This window comes from Malus sylvestris, chromosome 12 (genome assembly GCF_916048215.2).
Source record: "Malus sylvestris chromosome 12, drMalSylv7.2, whole genome shotgun sequence".
In the NCBI taxonomy this organism is placed as follows: domain Eukaryota; kingdom Viridiplantae; phylum Streptophyta; class Magnoliopsida; order Rosales; family Rosaceae; genus Malus; species Malus sylvestris.
The window spans coordinates 25,741,620-25,762,389 of NC_062271.1; the positions used below are offsets into that span (position 1 = coordinate 25,741,620).

General features: G+C 35.7%; 3 protein-coding genes across 5 annotated transcripts; 2 read left to right on the forward strand and 1 right to left on the reverse strand.

The window, feature by feature from the left end:
• Positions 1–1,515: 1,515 nt before the first annotated feature.
• LOC126594204 (uncharacterized) lies at positions 1,516–2,431 on the reverse strand. The gene has a single exon (XM_050260419.1). The coding sequence runs from the start codon at positions 2,326–2,328 to the stop codon at positions 1,768–1,770; it is 561 nt and encodes a 186-aa protein (XP_050116376.1). The 5' UTR covers positions 2,329–2,431; the 3' UTR covers positions 1,516–1,767.
• Positions 2,432–12,346: 9,915 nt separating this feature from the next.
• On the forward strand, positions 12,347–15,282 carry LOC126594367 (WEB family protein At2g38370-like). 2 transcript variants are annotated; one of them, XM_050260656.1, is made up of 2 exons: positions 12,347–12,665; positions 13,536–15,282. In XM_050260656.1, the coding sequence occupies exons 1-2, from the start codon at positions 12,483–12,485 to the stop codon at positions 15,048–15,050; spliced, it is 1,698 nt and encodes a 565-aa protein (XP_050116613.1). In that variant the 5' UTR covers positions 12,347–12,482; the 3' UTR covers positions 15,051–15,282. The 2 variants fall into 2 exon arrangements, with proteins under 2 accessions (XP_050116613.1, XP_050116614.1); XM_050260657.1 differs by having other exon boundaries at positions 13,539–15,282.
• Positions 15,283–16,516: 1,234 nt separating this feature from the next.
• On the forward strand, positions 16,517–20,234 carry LOC126592820 (uncharacterized). 2 transcript variants are annotated; one of them, XM_050258606.1, is made up of 6 exons: positions 16,517–16,682; positions 17,546–17,641; positions 17,801–17,994; positions 18,298–18,495; positions 19,432–19,491; positions 19,878–20,234. In XM_050258606.1, the coding sequence occupies exons 2-6, from the start codon at positions 17,551–17,553 to the stop codon at positions 20,025–20,027; spliced, it is 693 nt and encodes a 230-aa protein (XP_050114563.1). In that variant the 5' UTR covers positions 16,517–16,682; positions 17,546–17,550; the 3' UTR covers positions 20,028–20,234. The 2 variants fall into 2 exon arrangements, with proteins under 2 accessions (XP_050114563.1, XP_050114564.1); XM_050258607.1 differs by having other exon boundaries at positions 16,556–16,759.
• Positions 20,235–20,770: the final 536 nt, after the last annotated feature.

Genomic DNA, 20,770 nt, shown 5'->3' on the forward strand with positions numbered 1-20,770 from the left:
ATACTTGCAATGAGGAATACCACGAGCCGAGCCGCCTCGCAGCGAGCATAGCCTCTAGCCGAGCCGCCTCGCAACGAGCATCGCTTCCAGCCGAGCAAACGCCTCGCCGCGAGCATAGCCTCTAGCCGAGCAGCCTCGCAACGAGCATCGCCTCCAGCCGAGCAGTCTCGTAACGTGTGATACCTCTAGCTGAATATTGCTTTATGTTGAGCATTGTCTTGGGTTGAGTACTGGTTCAAGACATCTAGCCACTTCGGCTCATACATGGATTGGATTTGAAGTCTCCAGCCAAAAGACTCTCTTGACTGAAAACTTGGGGGACTCCTGTTGGTACCATATATTGGGCCTCGTATATTTAGGCCTTGGGCCTTGTATTTGGGCCTCACACTAAAGCCCATACTTTGTAAAAGAGGAGGAGCCCCTTATTCTATAAAAGGGGACTCCTCCCCTCATTCTAAAAGAGGCAAAAGAGCCAAGCCTAAGAAGGCTAAGAGAAGCTATCATTACATTCAGGAGAGACCTCACACCACCGAGGCTCTCCTCTCCCTTCTCTTCTTTCTCCTCCGGGGGACTTCCCCCAAACACTTGTATCCATACAATTACAGAGAAACAGAATCAACTACAGTGTGGACGTAGCCCAAACATTGGGGTGAACCACGATACATCTTGTGTCATTTACATTTCATGCAGATTCACGGTCAGATTTACGTTGTTCCAAGACCTCCGGTTTTGTGCATCAACACAAATCAAACACAATGCTCCCAACAACTAACTACCAGAGTGCAAAACAGCAAATCCATTTCTCAAAACCCAAATCAAAATAAGATGCTGTCTATGGTAGATGTATTAAGAACAGTTTAAACAAGAGAAATGCTAAGGAGACTCTCTTGAAGTAAGACTCTCCATAGACTCTTTGCCATCTCATCTTTTTGGCATATTGATTTATAATGTTGGCACAGAAATTATGCCTACTTTTGAGAGAGTCTCCTTAGCATTTCTCTAACTCAAAGTATGGATTCTCTTCCTTCCACCCTCCCCTCAACAGCACCAACCACCCTTGATATTGCGCTTAAAAAAAAAACATAAAGGCTTCTCCTGAATAACAATATTAATCTTAGATTAAAAAAAAAACACTTCAAGCTCGATACGCTATGAAGAAAACAATGATGATGAGTTTCAATGGAAGAAGACACTAAAAGAATTTGGCTACTGAAAATCAGCGAGAAAATGAGAAGTGGCTAGCTGAGGGTTATTTTTTGTTCTCCATCTAAACTCTGCAAGAGTTTTTTTTTTATTTATGATTATCAGGATGATATTTCTAATTACATATAAAAATAAACCCAAACCAAAGATTTGTAAATGGTACTACCTTAAAGTTTTGATATTGACAGTAACAGGCTAACAGGCTAACAGGCTAACAGCCACATTTTACTTAGATTTATGTCTTTTCCCCTTGTAGAAGGGGTATTAGGGAGATGAATTCAAATACGGAACCTCCAATAATAAGCGTTTTTAACCACTTGAGCTACAAATTATGTAACTAATGTTCGTTGAACTTGTACAAATCAGAAAATGAAAGAGAAGCAAAAGGAGTATGCGTGACTGATTAGAATTAGCACAACGACTAGATATACACTTTTTCAGATAAATAATTATGTATAAGAATTTTGAGAAGTAATTGAGGTTACTACCACAATACATTCTAGACATTAAACAAACAAAACTTAAGAGTAACCTTGCATTGGCCATCATGCCTTTTTCATCATGTTAAAATCCATGGCAGCCTCTGTTGCCTCCAGTGCTCACCCTGCTTAATCGGAAGCACAATGTTGAAGTAGGTGAGCCAACATCCTCTTCTTCATAATCTCCCATAGAATCAAACGAGGAGTTGCTCGTAAACCGGTTCCTTCCATGGTACTTCCTTGTACTCACTGATGAATTTGAAGATGGCGAGAACAACGAAGATGGTGATGATGAAGGCGAAGATGGCACTTGGGTTTTCTTGAGACTTATTTTTAGGAAAAGGGTGTGCAAAAGATTGGATCTTGAATGCTTGTTGTTGGTTGGTTTTTTATAGGAATTGGAATAGTATGAAGGAGGAGGAGTGAGAGGAGGAAGTACTGTGTCCTCACTGAATGCGTATTTTGGGGTACCTGGCTGAGATTCCCACACGAATGGGACGTTAGCAGACAATCCTCCATAATATACTCTCAAAGATGGGTTAGTTACGGAGCTTTCCTTGGACAAATGCTTAGAGAAGAACTTGTTCTCATCAGCTTGTTTAGTTGTGAGGGACTTTTTGGGAGGGTCTGGGTTGCCACTGAGCATGGTTTTGAATTGATCGATGATGGTGTTGTTTGGCTTGCTTTTGTGTGATTTGAAAGGGCTTGAACTTGAAGTGGGAGTCTGGGAGAGAATGTGAAGTAGAGGACCTTTGTTCCTTCTTCTGCTTTTTTGGGAGTAAATAAATCCCAACACACTGAAAGTCAAACAAATAAGATACGTGCATATAGATAGTTTAATCGTTATTAAAAAAAAAATTTTAATGAACTCGTGGAACTCAATTGTTGACTTTAAACCATGTTGAGCAAATATTTACCATGTTTGATCGAAACAGATTAATTTTCAGAAATATACATTAAGGGTCCTGCAAAAGGCGTGTAGTTTAAAATTTTAAATGGTTCCTCGTTCAAAAATAAAAATTAGAGTTCTTTAGATATAAATATATGTAACATTTATTTCTTTGATAAAAACTCATTTTCATTTTAAACATCAAAATAAAATCCAAATTTGAAGTAGACTGCCATGTAAACAAATAAATACCTATTATTTTCAAACTATTTACAATTGTGCCACAACACTCTAATTATCTTAATGAATTTAATTATCCACCATAATTGTGGGAAATAAGTTCCTTATTATTATAAAATTATCTACTTTATACTTCTCTTACTATCATATGTTTCATTTCTTTTATTTGTTTGACAATCATTGTAGGTAAATTATTTTGCATGTATGTATTAGGCATATTTTGTTAAAATTATATATATGTGTGTAAATAATTTATCTATATTTTTATGTAAAATAATATGTAATTAATTAATTTTGAATCAATTGGCTAAAAACATTTATTTATTTTGTAGGTAAATTATTTTTCATGTGATATTACATATATACTAGCCACATTTTGTTATTATTATATAGAATGTGCAATCAATCGACATCCTTTTATTTTGTAGGTAAATTATTCTACATGTAGGTAAATTGTTTTATATAATTTTTATTTTTATTTTTTGCAAAATATTGGTATTTAATTAATTTTGAATAAAAATTAATTATTTATTTTGTGGATAAATTATTTTGCATGTATCATTACATAATTTACTAGGAACTTATATTGTTATTATATATATATTGTGCAAAATAATTCACCTTTGTTATATTTAAAATATTGATAATTTTGAATAAAATAACTTTTTTATATTTGTAGGATATACTAATTTACCTGTTAACATCATGTGAAAACAACTATATACAAGGAACATTGGAAGCATGTAAATTTTTGTTATTAAATGCATAGGAATCATGACATTTAAATTTTTTTCCAAATCCCCATAAGGTATTTGAAGACATTTAATTGAATGAAATAATGTAAAATAAATGTAGATAATAAGTGAGAGACCCAAAGTAAGTGTTATTAGGGGTAATTTAGACATCCAAAAATACAAATTTTGCCAAGTCAAACTTAATTATGGATATTGCTTAGTTGGAGCCTAGTCATTGGGTTTTTGTTAGAGAAATTTATCATGATAGGTTTTAGTTAAAGAAAATTGAATTCCAAGTGGTGTACTCATATTTTCAGTAAAAAATAAAAAATTTAAATTTAAATGGTTCAGTAGCAATTACTTTTAATTTTTAATTTTTCTTGAGGAAGCTTTCCCAAAATCACTTGTACTCCAAATATATCAAGAGTGCTTGTTAACCAATCAAGAGTGCTTACATTCAAGGTCTTATATTCGAATCTTACGGTATGATTTATATAAGAAAAAGTATAAAGAAACAACGATAATCCTATATATATATATATGATATATCTGTTTAAAAAATTTTATTTGGACCCAAAGGTTTTCTCTCTACACTCAACTAATATTTTCTCTCCAATAAACTTCCGAATTTGTCCTTAAACGAATAAAGAAGTGTTATTGGCACTCCAAAAATCTCATTCTACACTCCTTACAAGTGTATTTTTCTTTCCTAATATAGAAAGTTTGAAGTGCAAAGTGAGATTTTTAGAGTGCTAATAACAATTCCCTAAATAAAATTGAAGTCTAATTTAGATCCCTTCACCCAATAAACCCCACCGCCACCACTCCATGCCTCCATTAATTCTGACGAATCCAACCTAAACTCCATCAACACTTAAATCAATAAATTAAGAGTGGAGGAGTCCCAATGTGAGGCTTAAAGCAAACTTAAGCTACAAAAGTCATTCTTTCTTTCAGTCATCGTAAGAACTTTGGACCAAGAACATAAGAAACCTTAGGGTTTAGCGATCCCCTCCGCGCCGTATGCATACGCACTTTTTTCTTCATATATTGATTTACAAAAAGTAAATTAATACTACTATTCTCATGAAAAATGGGAAAAAAATCCCTCCACCCGGCTCCTTTTTATTTTCCTATTAGTTAGATCCAAAGAGATAGAAAACATGAGCATCAATGGTCGTGGTGCTTGGATTGGGTTGCCGAAAAAAATGGTGTAGTGGTGATGTGAGTTTAGGGTTATTGGGTGTAGAGATAAATATTTCAATACTTATTTTCTGATTCCTATTTATTTAAGGGCAAATTTGAAAATTTGATGGGAAAATTTTGTTGGTTAGTGTATAGATAAAAAAGTTGAATTCAAATAAAATTTCTCATTTAGTTATTGCAATCGACATGCTATGTGTTTGGTAAATAATTAAACAATTGAATATATAATATGCGATAATGGTGACCGGCCAAATAATAAAGAAAAAAAAATTACGACTGTGACTTTAGAACTAGGAGCTTAAGATTTTGAACAATTTCTTTATGAACGCGCACACATAAAAACAAAATCCATACGTATATATATATTATCGTGGCATGATTCCTGTTGAACGTGGGTTCGAGTTCGACGAAGGGTTTGCATCATGCATGAATTTTATTAATTGTTATGCGCAGTCTGGTTCAATTTAAAGAAAAATAACCAAAATAATTTGTATTTGCTTATCTAGTTATCTTTGTAATCAGATAATAGTGTTACGAGTTGAATTATGGACCTCCATTTGGCAATTTCCAAAAAAAAATAAATAAAATAAAATAAAATTTCTACTTCCATTTGAAAAGGGAAATGCTAACCAAAAGAAAAAACACAAGGTATATAAAACTAGTATAAAAAACCGAAGAATTTCTCGAAAATCTTACAAGATTCATTGCTTTTTTTTTTCTCATAGTTCACCAAGCCCTCAGTCGCCGGCTCCCTTGTCATCAAGTCACCAACTTCCTTTATGAGTTCGATATGATGGGGGTGCAAGGCAGTTACATTTTCAGACTTCATTACTACTTGAAGAGTTAAACTCGAATAATAATCATACAGTGAATAGAAACAACCTTAATCAGGACAGTGTCAAGGACCACAAACAATTCATAATCCCAACTACTGATTTGTTAGTTCACACTTCACAATCACTATAATATAAGGATCATTCCCGTAGAGGCCCCAAGGCCCCAAATACATATCATATCCATTGCAATAACTAAATATGTCATATATATATATATATATATATATATGTGTGTGTGTGTTTGTGTGTGTGTCTATATGTATGTCTCTTACATATCATTATTTCTTTTTATTTATTCTTATACAAACCATATTAGGAGTGAAGACTCAAATATAGGACCTCGAATGTAAGCTAAGCATTCTTGATCAGTTAACAAGCATGCACCAAAATTCAAGGATGTTAGTTAACGGATTTTTAGTTTGAGGATCAAATGTAAACTAGAGTGTAAGTGCAGGGACCAATATTATACGTTAAACAAAATTCAAGAATGTTAATTAATGAACTTTTAGTTTTAGGATAAAATCTAAACTAGATTGTAAGTTTAAAGACCAATTCTATAGTTTACTCTAAATTATAGGCTCCATTACTGCATTGACGTACAAACGGCACCATCTTCTCGCTAACGATCCGCGATTAGCATTCTATATTAGCAGTCAAGCATGTGTTCAAGTAATTCTTTGATTTGTTAGGAAAATAAACAAGAGACAAATTTAGTTTTTAAGAAACTTCAACAACAGTACGAGAGATTGAACTTCTTGGAGAGATGTATAAAAGCCAACCACTACAATGTGATTCCGACCAAGGGCCTTGAGACCATAAGCTGGGGCCTATCGTTTCTCCTTTTTAATTTGGCTACCATGTTGGGCCTATTCCTAAGAAAATTACACTCCAAAATAGTAACAGAGGGTCCAATAAGCATGTGGTTTGCTTATTTTCTGGGACGGACAAAGTATTTTTTGTTAACAAACGATATTAGTTACACCCACGTGCATCCCTAAAAGCCGAAAGAAGCCCTCCATTTCCTCTTCTCTCCTTGGATTCAGCCTCGCCTCCTCCCCCCTCCCAAAAAAAAAAGGCTTGGAATGCTTTACGGCAGTTTGATTTCTAACGATAAGAAGATTGAAAATTATAGATTGTTGCCATATGTCACAATCTAGTGCATCTAATTCAAACAAAGTGTGATAAACCAACTGCCTGGATCAATTTGCAGGTAAAAAAATCAAAAAAATTATAAACACACGTAAAATAAAAACACTTAACAAACTTACAAATAGAGATTTATAATTTAAAGAATAACTGATAAGTACACACTTACAAGGCATAAAGCATATAAAATATATATATTTGTGAATAGTAATCGTCCTTATCTTCGCCCTCCACCAACTGGTAGAGATGCTTTTACAATCTTCTTCTATCGCCTCCTCTCACACTTAATCATAACCGTTTAAATATGAGAGGAGGAAATGAGAAAGAGATTAAGAGATGAGATAATCCTACTCCTAACCGATTAATGCAAATACAAATTCGTCATCGATGAATGAAAAGTATGCAAAGGAACCTTTACATTGACCTTCCCATGTAATTTTCATGACTTTCGTAACAGTCGCCTTTACTAAACAATGTATGTAATCATTGGGATGTAACCAGTTAAACAAAATGATACAAATCGACCATCAATAAATGAGAAGATTGGAATTCCAAAAACAATTCTTGAACTTCAACTTTTTTTTTTCTTTTTTAAACAAACGATATTATCTACATTAAGGATGAGGAAGTAAGTTTAGGTCATTTCTAACCAAATGAGGGTCAGAAAGCTCTTTATAGCCCTATAACCCTCCAAGAAATCTGCAAAGTTACTCACATATAAACAGTGTCAGGCCATTTTTTTTACCATCTCTAACCGAGGAGCTAGAGGACCATATGCCAAATATAGCCATGTGACAAAAAACCATTTCCAACCGAGAGGGCCAAAGGACCATTGGGCCAAACATAATTTATTATTTTAATTGAATTAATATGGTTACTTAAATTAAACTACCTCAATAATTTTTGGAGATGGAATGTCAATAATTTTTCGAGTTAGAATCTCAATGTGAGTAACTTTACAGATTCATTGTCGATAAGGAATCTCAATAATTTTACGTCTCGGATTTCGAGTGTCACGTGTTGATATGTGAGTAACTTTGCAGATTTCTTGTCGATAAGGAATCTCAATAATTTTACGTAGTTATAGGAAAAAACTTAGATTTTTTTCTTTTTAAATTTTGTCCAAAAAAAAAATTTCAAATCCAACGACTAACTGGCATCAACTAGCCGTTGCATTCAAATCTTGGGTCAGCCCAAGGTTGGCTGGCTGGATTGGGCCAGCCGATTGGCCTGATTTGCTATTTTTGGCCCAGTGGGACCCACGAGCCATTTGCCCTAACCCTCAATTGGAGACGGTTTTCGTATCATTTCGGGCTATTTTCAACCCCTGACCCTATGGCCAGATCGATTTGAGATAACCTTAATCTCACAATAGACTAGCAATAATGTGGTTCAAACTCGCATTTGATGATAATCGAACATAAGACATCTCACTTACATTATTAAACTTCAACTTAATAATGTATTAACATTTTGTGCCACGAAACTTTAACTTATTTATAAAAATGACACCGCCTCTTTTTTTGTTCTTGCTATGAATAAAAGTTCATTAAGTGTATTTCATTAAATATTTGTTATGTTAAACCATATTCATTAAAAAACTCTATTATATATGATGTATAATTACAGTAAAACCTCGATAAATGAGTATTCTATAAAATAATAGCATTGGTTAAATAATAATTTCCGGTCTCGACTAGGGCCAGTGTACTAAAGCAAAGATAATAATCTTTCTTAAAATCATTGAAGGCCCAACAAATATATAAATTGGTAATTGACAAAATACATAAAACAAATACCACATAGGGTTTTTATCACAAATAATACATGAAATTGACCCTTATCATCAAGATGGTCCCTGAAATTAAAAATCAATCAATGTAGTCCCTGAAAATAAGTATCGCAAATCAATGTGGTTATTTCGTTACAATTCTGTTAAGTGCTGATGTGGCACATAAATAGACTTCATAATATTTACGAGTTTTTGTCACAATGGTCCCTAAAATTGACTCACACCATCAAGATGATCCCTGAAATTGACCCACACCATCAATATGGTCCCTGAAATTGAAAATCAATCAATGTAGTCCTTGAAAATAGATGTTACAAATAAATATGATCTTCCTTCCATAATTCTATATAAAAAATTTTGTTACGTGTTGATATGATTTTAATAATTAATTAAAAAAAGTTGTCTAAATACCTTTTTGCACAATGAATTTTTTTTTCTTATGGTAGCGCCTACTCCGAAGAGAGATCCCTTCTATAAATTCTCAAAGGCACAAAGCTTAACTAAGGCCTAAGAGGGGGTGTGGAAATAGTTTTCAACCAATAATGGATGCATCTCAGTTATAACCTCATTATCTCAAGGCAGACCTCATCGTTCTTTGCAGCACCAGACCATCAGGGAAGCGCCGAACAAGCTCTCCAAGATTAAGGTTGTGAGGATGTTGATCACCTAAATGTTAACGGTCATGTCCTAGAAGTCGTTGTCAATGGGCCAAGCCATCACCAAAGGTAATCTCGATCTAAGTTCAATTCAGTGAAGAGTGTCGAAGTGTGTAAAGATGGGTGTATTGAGATTACTTTTTCGAGAATAAAGAGCGAATGAGGTATAGAAATGTGGACTGGGATCAGAGGTGATTGCAAGACTGGGTTTTTGGGTTGACAATTTTTTTATTAACTATTAAATTATTAAGCCTATTTGTAATTTTTTTTTAAAAATTTAATTAGACTTGTATGACCCATTTATGTGTCACATCAACACATAACAGAATGTTTGACAGAATTGTAACGGAATGATTACATTTATTTGAGACACTTACTTGTAGGACTACATTGATCAATTTTTAATTTCAGGGACCAGTTTGATGCCGCCTGTCAATTTCAATGACCATTTTGATATCGTGGGTCAATTTCAAGGACTATTTGTGAGAAAAATGACTTATAGTCTAACAAAATGACCACATTGATTTGCAACACCTATTTTCAGGAACTACATTGATTGATTTTCAATTTCAAGGACTATCTTGATGGTGAGGGTCAATTTCAGGGATCATTTGTGATAAAAACCCTAACACATAAATATTCATAATACATGTGGAACCATGACTTTCAAACCATCGGATCATGGTTGCCGGAATGACTAAGATTGGCTGATACGATTCAGGCCATGCGATTCGGAATGAATCAGGCTTAGAGGACGAAGACATTAGGGTATATTCCAACATAATGGGCTCCGATTTAGTGGGCTAGACTTATCTCGTAGAGAGTCAATACTTGCTCTGCAAGATATGAGAACCCTAATTATAATTGGTTTAGGAAATGTTACATGATATTTCGAAGATCCCTCGACTAAATGAATGTTGTGCACCACAAGTAATAGTAACAAGATCCATAGATTTCCTCCTCTAGGATTCTCTCACCAATTAATGATGGATTTCTATTGTCATAAGGACTCATCTCGACTAGTATAAATACCGCATATTGGTGAGCATCAAAAGTATCACATAATATGCTCGCTTGCGTACTGCTTGAGTTCTAAAATCTTTACTAGCTTGATTGTTAAAAAGTCCATAGCCAGGTACCACACCAGTGCCAAGGATCTTCACAATCATTCTTTCTTGTTCCACATGTTCTTTTGACAAGTCATGAGTCGTTCATGGATTTAGTAGTCTTTTTACTTTAACAAATTCTATTTTCTAAATTGAACTCTTTCTCAAAATATGCTTCTAAAGTATATTTTATCTTCTAGGACAATAAGTTTGGAAAACATTTTGATCTTTTAAGTTCTTAAATTATCTTTGAGGTTTGAAGTCATACGTGTATATTTGTTATTTTTATAAAATACATGATTTTTTTTTAACAAACGATATTATCTACATAAGGAAAGGGGATGGGCTAAGCCTCACAATGAACTATTAATAATGTTGTTCAAATTCGCCTTTGGTAAGAATCAAACCTAAGACTTTTCACTTACAAGTGAAGAGGAATATCACTAGACCATAGTATTAAGTAGCTACATGCATCTTTGTTAAAACTATAATTTTAATAAATGAACAAACCATAAAATTATGTTTTTTTTTTAGTACATCGATATTTTTACACTAAGGAGAGGGGGAGTTCGGATAAGCCACACAATGGAAAGCCTAATTTGGTATCGAATTCGCCATCTACGAGATTCGAACCTAAGATCTCTCACTTCCAAGTGAAGAAGAATACCACTAGACCGTAGTACTAAGTGGCACTATAAAATTATATTTAAATAAATAGATATTCTTTTATTGATAAATTAATAAATTATTCATTCATTTATAAATAATAGTTTTTGTTAGTCCCAAAAGTTTTCATTTATAGAAGGGCTTTTTAGTCAAAATAGTCAATGAGATTTGTATAACACATCACTTTAGTCTATGAGATTTGAAATCAATAGAAGTGGTCCCTGAAATTGTCCACCATCAATCATTTTGATCATTCCATGCAAAGTTATGTTAAATAAAGATTAAAATGACAAATATGCCATCAATTTAATAAACAATAAGCCAAAATGATTTGACAAAAATTAAAGGTATTTTGGTCATTCTATTCTTACTTAATGGAGATTTTTTAAGGAATGACCAAAATGATCGGACAAACTCAGGGACCAATTCTATTGATTTCAAATCTTAAGGACCAAAATAAGGAGTTATGCAAATCGTAGATACCATTTTGATTAAAAACCTTTATAGAAGTTTCACTGTATATTTTTGTAAGGTATGCATAAATAACGAAAATACTATATCATCGAACCAAAATGATTGAAAAAAAAAAATACCAAAGAAAAACAAGCTAACCAAACTAGATCTAACTCTAACCGAAAACCAAACCAAATTGTGTAAGTGTCTTAGTTCAAGATATGAACCAAATGAGTCAAACAAAATAAAAGCACTTCTAATAAAAATATTTAAGAAAAACTAATGAAAATTATTTGAAAACTTTGAGTTTTAATCAAAATGACAAAAATGTGTTGTAAATAAATAATATCAGAAGTGACTTTTAAGAATAAAAATATCATTTTTGTTAAAAGTAAACAGCATCTGAAATATTTTGTTAAAACTCTCAAATATTTATGACGACCGTACTTCCTGAAGAAAAAGAAGTTTTGGCAAAGTGTCTGAAGTTTTTATGAACGTTTGATGGCCATGGATAACATAATTGAGTATATCTGTGGTAAATTCGCACTAACAGTAAACAGCCGAACATCTCAAAAGCCAAGAGTGCTAGCAAAAGTGCTTTTCTTTGACGCACTTTTATCATTACCCAGAAGGCAGAAGCCCGTTAGGTAGTACTGTTGGCTTTTGTTGCCGTTGAAAAAAACCAAAGACACTCGACGGCCCCACCAAATTTCAAAAATCAATGCGCACATCACTCCATCCATCTCTCCTGTCCTACGTGTCATCCGACCCATCTCCTCCCTTTCCCATAAGCCCCATAAACGCCAGCACTATTTCCCGTCCTCTAACCCTTCCTTACCCGTAAAAATCTCCATCATTCAGGGGTATTTTTGGAACTCCAAAAAATCAAACGTATACTTTCGTTTGTATTAATAGCCGTGCTGCTTTGGGGTTGTGTCTGTCGAAAGACTCTGAACTCTGTCTGCTCAGAAACCAAACATCATTAATCTACTCGCTAAGTGTTGTTAGGTTTCTGAGAAAGTTTCATTCTTTGTATTCGTTTTGTTGGGATTTCATTTGGGTTGTCGGGTTTGGACATGGAGACCGGAATCATCGGAGTGTCGGAGTCGGGTCTGGATGTGAGGAAGGAGGAGAGGGTTTTGAGGGCGGAGATCGATACTTCGGCCCCTTTTGAATCGGTGAAGGAAGCGGTGAGTCGATTCGGTGGGATCGGTTACTGGAAACCCTCTCAGCTTGCTAATAAGCCTTCTGAACCTCTGGTAATTCTCTCTCTCTCTCTCTCTAAACATATAAAGATTGGTGTTTTCTTCTGCGAAATGTAGAAACACGAATAGGGTTTTTTTCTTAAAAGGAGAAATATTACATGGATTGAGATTTATGGCTTTGTTTTTTGGGTTGACGATGAAGTTTTGGTTTAAAATGTATGTTTCTTGTGTGCTTTAATTAATGCTTGAAGCTGGTTGTTGGTTGACATTGTAAATTATAATGATCCGATTGCTTTTGCTTCGAAAAGTAATTGAAATTTGTGAAGGAATTTGATGAACTTCAGTTTCTGTGGAATAGTGTGGGTTCCCAAATGCTTTTAGTTATCTGTTTCTGCCATTTTTGGGAGTTTATGGCTTTATGACCAATGAACATCCCATAGGATCATCGTTTGTGTGGGGAAACCGGGCGTGTAGGTTTTCGATTTAATTTCAAAGCAGTTGAGATTTATGAAATGCGTGTCAGCCTACTGCGAAAGCGGAAATGTGATTTATGTGTATGTTGCTGAGTAGGGGACTCAAGGGTTTTGGTTTGTTCCATTGGGATTGTGTCCTGATACATCTTGACATATCTTTCTTGTTGGTTGCACCGAAGTGTAGATTCATAAGTTGCAACTTTTGATTCATTTCTTGTTAGAATCATTCTGGATGGTACCCGTTTCATAAAATTACTTAAACATGACTTCGTAAGACCCTGATTCTCTATAAATTGTTATCTACAACTGCACCAAAGAGAATGACTGTGTTTCTTCTTACCGTAGTTAGCGTTTTAACGTTCAAGTTTACTTTTATTTTTTTGGTGTTTTCTATTGCTTACCAAATTGCTAAACACTACCTTATAATGTGGTGACATGTTTCTCTTCTTAGCAGCATGACATTGAAGATGTTGACGCTGCAAAACTTGAGGAGCAGGCTTTAGAGTTGGAGAAAGATCTTACATTGAAAGAAAGGGAAACGCTGGATGTTCTAATTGAACTTGAAGAAACCAAAAAGACAATCGATGAGTTGAAAAAGAAGCTACAGAACGAAGTATCTGAAGTGAATGTGACCCTTGAGGCAAATGGAGGCAAGGACTACGTGACTCCCGTGGTAAATGAAGAGGATAAGGAAAATCATGGGAATGGGGGTGGTCATTACGATTCGATGGGCGGTGTGTGCCCCTGCCCTTCTTCAGCTCCAGGTTTAATCTTGATGGAGCTGAAACAGGCGAAAATGAACCTTACAAGGACTACTAGCGATCTTGCTGACATTCGAGCTTCTGTTGAATCATTGAACAAGAAATTGGAAAAAGAAAGAACCATGCTTGAGAAAACCCGTGTGAGGCTTACTTCAAATTCTTTGAAAGCGTTGTCTCTTGAAGAAGAGCTAAACCAAACAAAACTTAAGCTACAATTGGCAAAGGATGGTGAAACTAAAGGTGGTCCCGCTAATCCTTTAGATATTTCAAGGGAGCTTCAACGGCTGAGTTCTGAGACCGAGCAGTTCAAACGAATGGCAGAAGCTGCGAAGTTAGAGGTCTTGCGAGCAACATCTGAGATTGAACAGACAGGAACTAAGATAAAAACGGCTGAAATCAGGTTGGTTGCTGCGAGAAAAATGAAAGAGGCAGCTAGAGCGGTAGAAGCAGTGACCCTAGCGGAGATTAAGGCTCTATCGTACCGCGAGAGTTCATCTGGAGATTCATTGCAGAAACGCAACGAAGTAACTCTTTCATTCGAGGAGTACTCAGCATTAACCCACAAAGTTCGAGATGCGGAGGAGCTTTCTAAGAAGAGAGTGACAGATGCTATGCTTCATGTTGGAGAAGCAAATGTATCAAAAATGGAAATCTTGAAGAAGGTCGAGGAAGCCACCGAAGAAGTCAAAACCAGTAAAAAGGAACTGGAAGAAGCTCTGAACAGAGTGGAGGCGGCAAATAGGGGGAAACTAGCAGTTGAAGAAGCACTTCGCAAATGGAGATCCCATCACGGTCAAAGAAGACGTTCTGTACACAAGTCTACCAAGTTCAAAAATCCGTGCCCGTCTAATCATGGGAAAGATTTGAAATTACGGGATGTGAATGGTCTGAATCTTGTTAGTGACGGGCCAACGCCTGTGTTGAAGCCAACTTTGTCGATAGGACAAATACTAAGCAGGAAACTGCTTTTGCCGGAAGAGGTTGAAATGGAGGTGGCCGGAAAAATCCCTGTAAAACAGAAGGTATCGCTGGGACAAATGCTGCAGAAACAAAATGGCGATCTACCCTCTTCTGGGAAGTCCGAGAGGGAAAGCAATCTCAAGAACTGTTCTGCTAAGAGAAAGAAGTCTGGATTTGCTCGATTCTCGCTACTCTTGACAAAGCAAAGCAGGAAAAAGAAGAAGCCAACTCCAAACTTGAAGTAATTCGGCCTATCAAGAACTGACTTTAGTTGTATGTGCGTGCGCGTCTGTTTTCGCCCTCCTCCATCTCTGATTGTTCTTGCTTAAGAATTCGTTTCATTTAGGTTGTAGTTGTTCCCAGACTATTGGATCTGTTTATTATATATGTAAACCCTTTATGTGTTGGTTGTGAAAAAAATGTACCTACCTAATGCTAAAATTCTTCTGGAGTGATGTTTAATCTTCTTCCCGAAAATGTTCGTGATACACAAGAAATAAACCCTTCACCCGAGGTCCTGTCCTTGATTCCCTTGCCTCCAATATCGCTCGATTAGCAAATCTTACTACGAGAGCTGAAACCAATTGTGTTTTCTACGAGAGCCAATAAACAAACATTTGCCTGGCAATCATCGTAAAATCAATTGGTTATATGGAGAGTAGTCAACTTACTTATAACTCATGTAAAGTTTCTCCTCCAATCAACATGGGATTCATTGTCAACATGCGCGTGGCGAATTTTCAAACATAATACGTGGATAACACAGCGGGAACATGACTATTTTGCTTCACATGTGGGACAAGCTGCTCTGATATCATGAAGAAAGTTGAGGTTCTATCATAAAACCAATTAGTTATATAAGAAGTGATGTTTAATTTTCTTCCCGAAAATGTTCGTGATACACAAGAAATAAACCCTTCACCCGAGGTCCTGTCTTTGATTCCCTTTCTTCCAATATCGCTCGATTAGCAAATCTTACTGCGAGGGCTGAAACCAATTGTGTTTTGTATGGATTATATTCAAAAAATGGTGCCAATAAACAAACATTTGCCTGGAGAAATAGTTCAACTTACTTATATAGTAATGTAAAGTTTCTCTTCCAATCAACGTGAGATTCATTCTTAACATGCCCCTTCACGTGTGGCGAATTTTCAAACATAATACGTGGATAACACAACGGGGACGTGGCTGTTTGGCTTCACACGTGGAACGAACTGCTCTGACACTATGAAGAAAGTTGGGGTTCCATCATAAAACCAATTGGCTATATAAGGAGTACCCTAACTTACTTATAAACCATGCAAGGTCTCTCATCCCATCAATGTAGGTTTCATTCTCAACAATCTCGTACGTGCTTTCTATACTACATGTTTAATCTTGTACACTTGCGAGTTTAAAACTTGTAATTAGTAATTTAATATTTAGGTTACTAATTGCATAACCCTTCCATAGAAACAAGAAAAAAAAAAGAAAAAAAAAACCCAAAAAACAAAACAAATCCAAGCAGTTTTTTTATTTTTTTATTTTTTAACAAACAATATTATTTATATTAAGAGGTGGTTTAGTAGGTTAAGCCTCACAATGAGTTAGGAATTTGTATTTAACGAGAATTGAACATAAAACTTCACAATTACAAGTAAAAAGCAATACCCTTTGACACGGAGGAAGGAGTCCCCGTCACATGTTGCTTGGCACGCACAAGCCCAACCCAGATGGGCAATTGGGTAGCTGGTTGTATAAAACAAAGAAGCAAAGCAAACGACCACAGCCGACCATTCAACGCTCCCCCAAACGCCCAGCCCCAACAAAGAAAGAAAGGAGGAATTCCTAGACATCAAGTTTTCCACTTCTTTCCTTCTCTCTCCTCACAATCGCAGGTAAATATCTATCTATCCATCTCCGATTGTGCGGGATTTCGATTCCGCTCGTTTCTGTTCTTCCAACATCGAACATCGTAGGATCTTTACAACTTGAAAATTGTTCCTTATTTCGTTTCCCACGTTTTCTCAGCACCAACCCCCAAAAGCTGAGATTTTTAGGATTGACTCGATATCTGTCTGTCTATGTTGTTTGTTATTTGTTTTTTTTTTGTTTCTTTCTATGTTTTCTGCATAAGCTGGTATTTTATATGGGTGGTTTTGCTTATTATGTTCTTCTGTTTCTCTGTCGTTGACAAATTTTATTGCTTTTGGTCTCTGATTAAGGTTGTGTGCTTTTTGGTTATTGATGTTATAGATACTGCTTTTATAATTTCAATTGGGAAAATCATCACAAACATCATTAGCTAATCCGAAGAGTATGTGTGAAAAAAAATCAAACTTTGAGCTTGTTGTAGACTTAAACAAGATTTTACCTTGCCACGCTTGGCTTGGTGAATTCGGCTTGATCAAAACTTAGGTAGGTGCGTTACAGCGCCAGTCAGTAGCGAATCGAGGGTTAGGGCCCTGTCCCTAGTTGATATTAGCCTTTGCTATTCAATATCTAGCGACACGAGACAATAGGTTCAAAGTGTATTTGGGATGTAAATAGAATGGAGTCAGTAAATTATTATATGTTCTTGAGTCTTATTTGCATTTGCAGCTTAAGCTCTCTTGCTACGACTTTATCATTATATCATTCCCACTTTCTTTGTTTTTTGGGAAACTACAACTATGATCAGTTATGGTTTGTTATTGCTTTGTTTACTATGAACCCTTTATCATTGCGGCTTTCTTATGTCGTCAAATGGTTGCAACTTCAGGCACCATGGACATGAGAGTTGGGGTTTTGTTTCTTTTTGTGCTGGCAGCTAGTTGGGCTTGTGATGCTAGACAACTGACGAACCTTGATCTGTCAGGTAAGAAAATTTACTGCCCAATGAGAATGAAATATTAACATGTTTGGTCGTATTGTCTTTGAAAATCTAGGGTCCCATTTTCACCTCAATCTTGATAAGTAATTGCATTCTTGTGCTGCGAACATAATTTTTAACTGATAGTTTTACTTTCTGATTCAGTTTCAAAGTCAGACCACCAGTTGGAAACTCAAACTTTCCAAGTTGAAGAAGTTGTTGGGAATGATAACGTGTGCACATTGTGTGAGGAGTTTGCTGACCAAGCACTCGATTACCTTAATGAAAACAAGACCCAGACGGAGATCATTGAATACCTACATCAGACCTGCCATCAGTTACGCTCATTCAACCAGCAGGTAGTCTCCTTTTCTAACTTTCTAATTTTGACATAAGTTTTGTTGGAAACTCGTACACTTTAAGCTGCTCTGCGTGGACAGTTGAACATGTTATTGCAAATTTACAAGAAGTTTATTGAGTATTAATACACTATGAAATATATTGCTCTGAGAAGCTTTGTAGAGTTATGATGAGCTATGACGCATTGTATCTAAACCCTAAACCAAAATCATTTGGGGATGTTTAACACTATTTTTGTTCTCCCAACTCCCCTACTTTAAGAAAGAACTTCCTTAACGTTTTGTCATTTTTTTGTGGGACAGTGTTTCACTTTGGTGGACTATTATGCTCCTCTCTTCTTCTTAGAGGTCACCTCTCTACAACCTTCTGAGTTCTGTCGGAAGGTCAATCTCTGTCAGCAAGTGGCTTTGTTTTCTTCACAATTCAAAGAGGATAGCTGTGGATTATGTCACCGTGCTGTTTCAGAAGTGTTGGTTAAGTTGAAGGATCCCGACACGCAGGTTAGTACTTGCAGTACTCTTTCAATAATAAGATGACACAATTCTGAACATATCAGATTTTGATGTGTAGAAGTTTATTTTTACCTTCTTGACCTTGATTAGCCACTGTTTTACATGTTTTGTGATAAATTATGGTTACCACTATCCTTTTGAACTTACAAGATGGAACCCTGTTCATATTATTAGATCCTCAACCTTAAGAAGAAAACCTGGAGCCCTCCATACATCAACGTAAATGCATGTGTCATTTTATTTATTGCTGATATTTAGTTTGTTTGCAAAAGCTCAACAAGCTACTGCACGTGATTTGAACTTAATCATTTACCATGCATGACCCATGTTAGACTGCTGTGGTTGGGTCTAGTCCCGAAGAAACCTACAATTGTTTCTATCTACTTATTGGGAGCACTCTGCAACTGGCTTCATGCTCTCTGCACGTCTTGGAGAAACTTTAGCACCACACCTTACTAAAAGTAGAACGATGTTATATGCTTTACAAAAGAGGTAGAAACTGACCAGATATTACTTGTTAGACAAACGAAACTAGTTGAATAACAAAGCTTAAGAGATTACAGTTGAAGCTTTTGAATTATTGTGTTGAAAATTTGTTGCAATTTGGGACGTACGTGTTCAGAAATGCTGCTCACTGCAAACATAAATGAGATATCAATACATTTTGCAAATAGGAGTAACCTATTAATGTTGCAAAATAACAGAGCTGAAACTTAGGAACTCTTTACTTCAAACATTAGCAAAATAGACAACCAAGATTTCTCGTGATTGTTATATACTTATTACCAGCAAGAAATTCTTATTATTACTTATAGCTCGATACTTCTTGTGGAGATCCTTCATCCCGCTGAGTTTAGAAATATTTTATCCAACGACTCTTCATGCTACCTTGACAACTGAATTCTAATTTTTGTTTTCTGTCAGCTGGAGATTATTGAGTTGCTTCTGAAGGCATGCAATTCGGTGGAGAACTATACCAAAAAGGTGAGGAAAATTAAGAATTTTAGTCGGTATGTTGAATTAAGATATAGAAGAGTAATTTTCATGAATGGCTGATCAAATCGAAAATTTATGTCATATATGAGAATTTTATTGCTGCATGCACAAACAGATTAATCACTTCTTTTATATATCATGGCCCTTCAAAATCTTTCCGGGGGATTATGTATTATTTTTGTTTGCGACATATTTGAATAATAGCCATATAGGAGAACTATATATTGGCCGATTAAGGTTGATACGATCGGAAAATAATAGGAACGTTTCTCTCATCTGGAGCTTCAGATCAAATGATATTCCTTGTTTAAAGTAGTTTTATTGCTTCAGTACGTTCATATGGTTCTCTTCTGATATGCTTGGATTTTTGACAGTGCAAGAGGCTCGTTTTCGAGTATGGCCCCCTCATTCTTACCAATGCAGAGCAATTCCTCGAAACAACGGACATATGCACCGCGCTTCATGCCTGTAATTCAAACAAAGCTAGCATTACGGAACACATATCCAATCTGTCCGCCTCTTAGAATCAAAGAGATACCGGACCGATGAATCCATTCCGTCGTGGCAACAAAGATATAACCTGTGTCTACCGCTTCCGTTTGTGTAAAAACACTCCCAGGTGTGCCTGCCTGTGCTATATTCTATTTGTGACAGAAGACTCGACTAAACATTTATTGTAAAATATGTGCGATAAAATTCAACTGCTTTTATGAAAACGTTTGATCCTGAAACTTCTGCACCGCGTTATCTTTGACGAATTCAAATCTCTTTATCTTGGTTGGTTCTAAATCATGTTTAGATTTCAAAACAAGGAAAGTTTAGCAACTTGAGAATGCTTGATTGGCTTTGGATACTGCAACAATGGCGGTAAGTGCTACGGAAAAAGTTAAAACATACGAAAATGTTTGATTGACTTTGGCAAATGTTCTTGCAAGAAAATTGTTCGTTGCACGAGTGTTGCTGGTTTTAAGAATGAGTAATTTCCCTTCTTCTGAAAGCAAACAGCTGATGCGGTCCACTTATTGAATAGGGTTATATGGTTTGTCTACGACCACTGAATGCCGAAGGAGTCCATGGATTGATCTCGTAGTTCTTACTGGGTGGAGACGATGGGGTCGTTGCTAAAGAAATTAAAAAGGATTGGTCGGTTGGTTTCATGAAACTTCCCCAATTCTAGATTTCTCCTACCTTTTGTTTCATATGTTAAGACTTCGAAGTCAATCATTTTCTCATGAGATTATAGCATTCTAACTTCCAACTTACTAAG

Bases quoted from the DNA above. Each gene is read 5' to 3' on its own strand.
- LOC126594367 (XM_050260656.1), top strand. From the start codon at position 12,483: ATGGAGACCGGAATCATCGGAGTGTCGGAGTCGGGTCTGGATGTGAGG. The intron at 12,666-13,535 runs GTAATTCTCTCT...TTCTCTTCTTAG, and splicing joins ATAAGCCTTCTGAACCTCTG to CAGCATGACATTGAAGATGT.
- LOC126592820 (XM_050258606.1), top strand. From the start codon at position 17,551: ATGGACATGAGAGTTGGGGTTTTGTTTCTTTTTGTGCTGGCAGCTAGT. The intron at 17,642-17,800 runs GTAAGAAAATTT...TTTCTGATTCAG, and splicing joins GACGAACCTTGATCTGTCAG to TTTCAAAGTCAGACCACCAG. The intron at 18,496-19,431 runs GTTAGTACTTGC...GTTTTCTGTCAG, and splicing joins TGAAGGATCCCGACACGCAG to CTGGAGATTATTGAGTTGCT.
- LOC126594204 (XM_050260419.1), bottom strand. From the start codon at position 2,328: ATGCTCAGTGGCAACCCAGACCCTCCCAAAAAGTCCCTCACAACTAAA.